This window comes from Penaeus monodon, chromosome 3 (assembly GCF_015228065.2).
Source record: "Penaeus monodon isolate SGIC_2016 chromosome 3, NSTDA_Pmon_1, whole genome shotgun sequence".
NCBI classification, from domain to species: Eukaryota; Metazoa; Arthropoda; class Malacostraca; order Decapoda; family Penaeidae; genus Penaeus; species Penaeus monodon.
In genome coordinates, this window is record NC_051388.1 from 3,965,215 (window position 1) to 3,967,714 (window position 2,500).

General features: G+C 41.6%; 2 protein-coding genes across 2 annotated transcripts in view; one reads left to right on the top strand and one right to left on the bottom strand.

The window, feature by feature from the left end:
• The window catches only part of LOC119590798 (bestrophin-2-like), a gene marked incomplete in the record, with an annotated part of 93,777 nt that extends 92,239 nt beyond the window's left edge, over nt 1-1,538 (bottom strand). The window contains 1 exon segment of the mRNA XM_037939526.1: nt 1,277-1,538. Within this exon segment, the coding sequence (XP_037795454.1) occupies nt 1,277-1,347 (71 nt within the window).
• LOC119590806 overlaps nt 1-2,500 on the top strand; it is a 58,292-nt gene that overhangs the window by 783 nt on the left and 55,009 nt on the right. The window lies entirely within an intron of this gene.

Consider the following 2,500-nt stretch of genomic DNA (forward strand, 5'->3'; position numbering starts at 1 on the left):
GTTTTTTTTTCTATCTATATCTCTATATATCTGTCTCTTTATATGTATGTATGTCTATCTATCTTTCTGTCTGTACGCCTACCTATTTATCTATCGTTCAGTCTATCAATCTACACATCTATCAATCTACCTTTACCAGGCTATCTATCAATTTATCTATCTATCTATCTATTCCTACGCACAACGCAGCCGAAACATGGTCCCTTCTTTCTCGAGTGAATAAGTGCAGATAATTGCAGGTGCATTCCGGTGCAGAGCGCGGCCTAACCCATGGCATTACCATAAAATATTGCTTCGACCACCATGAAATAGAACCCGAGATTGTGGCGCGGAGACCTCTCTCGCTCTGCCCGCAGCGAAGAGCCTCTCCGCGCCTCAGGCAACATCGCGGGAACGGCGGGGGATCTGCTGCAGTGTGTGCTTGTGTTTGTGTGTGTGTGTGAGCGTGTGTGTATTTATATATATATATATATATATATATATATATATATATATATATATATATATATATATATATAATATATAATATTGTGTGTGTGTGTTTGTGTGTTTTGGGTGTGTGTGTGTGTGTGTGTGTGTGTGTGTGTGTGTGTGTGTGTGTGTGTGTGTGTGTGTGTGTGTGTGTGCGCAAACATGCACGACAATAGAAGTCAACAAAAATAAATATACATCATTCGAACAACGTCCTTCAGTGAGTGAAGAACAGTGGTTCTCGAACGCGGCCACTGCTTTCACTGCAACGAGCTTCATGAACAATTGTTTTCATTAGACACAAGTACACGTTTATGGTGATTGATATTTGCAATAATCTTATTACTGTCCCTGATATCTATATCTATATATTTTTTTCTTGTCATAGTTATCTTTATTATTACGCAGGTGATCAGGAAGCAACAGTAAGAGATAATGATTTTGAGAAAAGTTATATATATATATATATATTTTATATTTTATATTAATATTATATATATATTATAATATATATATATAATATTCAAAGACAAATACACGCACACACGCATCCACACCCACCCATAAACATACTCCCCCCACACACACAAACACATACACACACACAAGCACAAACACACACACACACACACACACACACACACACACACACACACACACACACACACACACACACACACACCTCTTCCACCGCCTACACACCCACACATACCAACCCACCCTATCCACACAACCACCCTCACCCCTACCCCCACACTCCCCACACCTCCACCCCCCACCACAGAACTTGCAATATTGCACCCACCTGAAGAGTAGTCGCCAGAAGTTTCCGAATCCTTTGCAATCGGCGACCTCGTGGGTGTAAGTCACTGTCATGGTGCCACGTGAAGGTGCCTGGAGAGAGTGCCAGCGGGGTGCCTCTTCGGGTATAAAGGTGCCAAGTAGGGGTCAGGAAGAGGGGGGAGGGGAGGGGAAGGGGGAGAAAGATGAGATAGGAAAGAGAGATGCGGGAGAGAGAAAGATAGAATTGGGAGAGAGAGATAGGGGAAGGGAGGAGATAGAGAGGAAGGAAATGAGGTCGAAAGAGGGGGCGGGGAGAAAGGGAGAATGGGAAAGAAATTGACGGATAAATGGAGAGAGAGAGAGAGAGAGAGAAGAGAAGGGGGAGAAGAGGGGGGAGAGAGGAAAAGGGGAGAAGGGGAGAGAGAGAGAGTATAGAAGGAGAGGGGGGAGGGGGGAGAGAAGGGGACGAGGGGAGAGGGGAGAGAGAAAAAAGAAAAAAGAGAAAAAAAAGAAAAGAGAGAAGAGAGAATAAAGACAGACAGACAGACAGACAGACAGATAGAGTGAGACTCAAATATAAAGAACAGGAAAATCCAGTAGTGACGTCACCGGCGAACCAGCAAGAGGCGGTCACGTGACATGCATCTCCTCTGACGTCACGGCATCAACTGCTTCCCACGGAGGAGTTGACGCGAAGAGGATGAGGGAGAGTAGCTATAAAGAAAAAGAAAAAAAATAAGATTACCGATAATAATAGAAGATGATAACAGCGGGTAAAGCATGAAATTGATAACCGAAATTATCTTAATCTTTTGATTTATATTCTCCTTGTATTATCATGTTATTATTATTTTTTTCTACCTTTTATTTTTTATTTTTTAAAATTATTATTATTATTTTTTTTTTTGCGATGCCAGCAACAGAAACTGCGGCCATTTTTTTTTATTATCAATAGAAGTACAAGTCCATCAGAATAAAACCGATCGTTTCGGTTCATACCCATCACCATTAACAATGCCAGAAGCTCAACCAATACCCATTAACCTTTCTCCTTTCCTTTACGGCCGAGTCATCAACGAATAAGAGAGAAATAAAGAAAAATGATGAGTAAACGAAAACAGAAAAAATCACGCATGGTGCTTGGAGATGTTGCCATATGAGTGTCTTTTCGGATCTCCAGGAGGACTCGAATGAAGCTTCATAATTTGGGTTTATTGGGGTTTCTTTCTCTCTCTCTTTCTCTCTC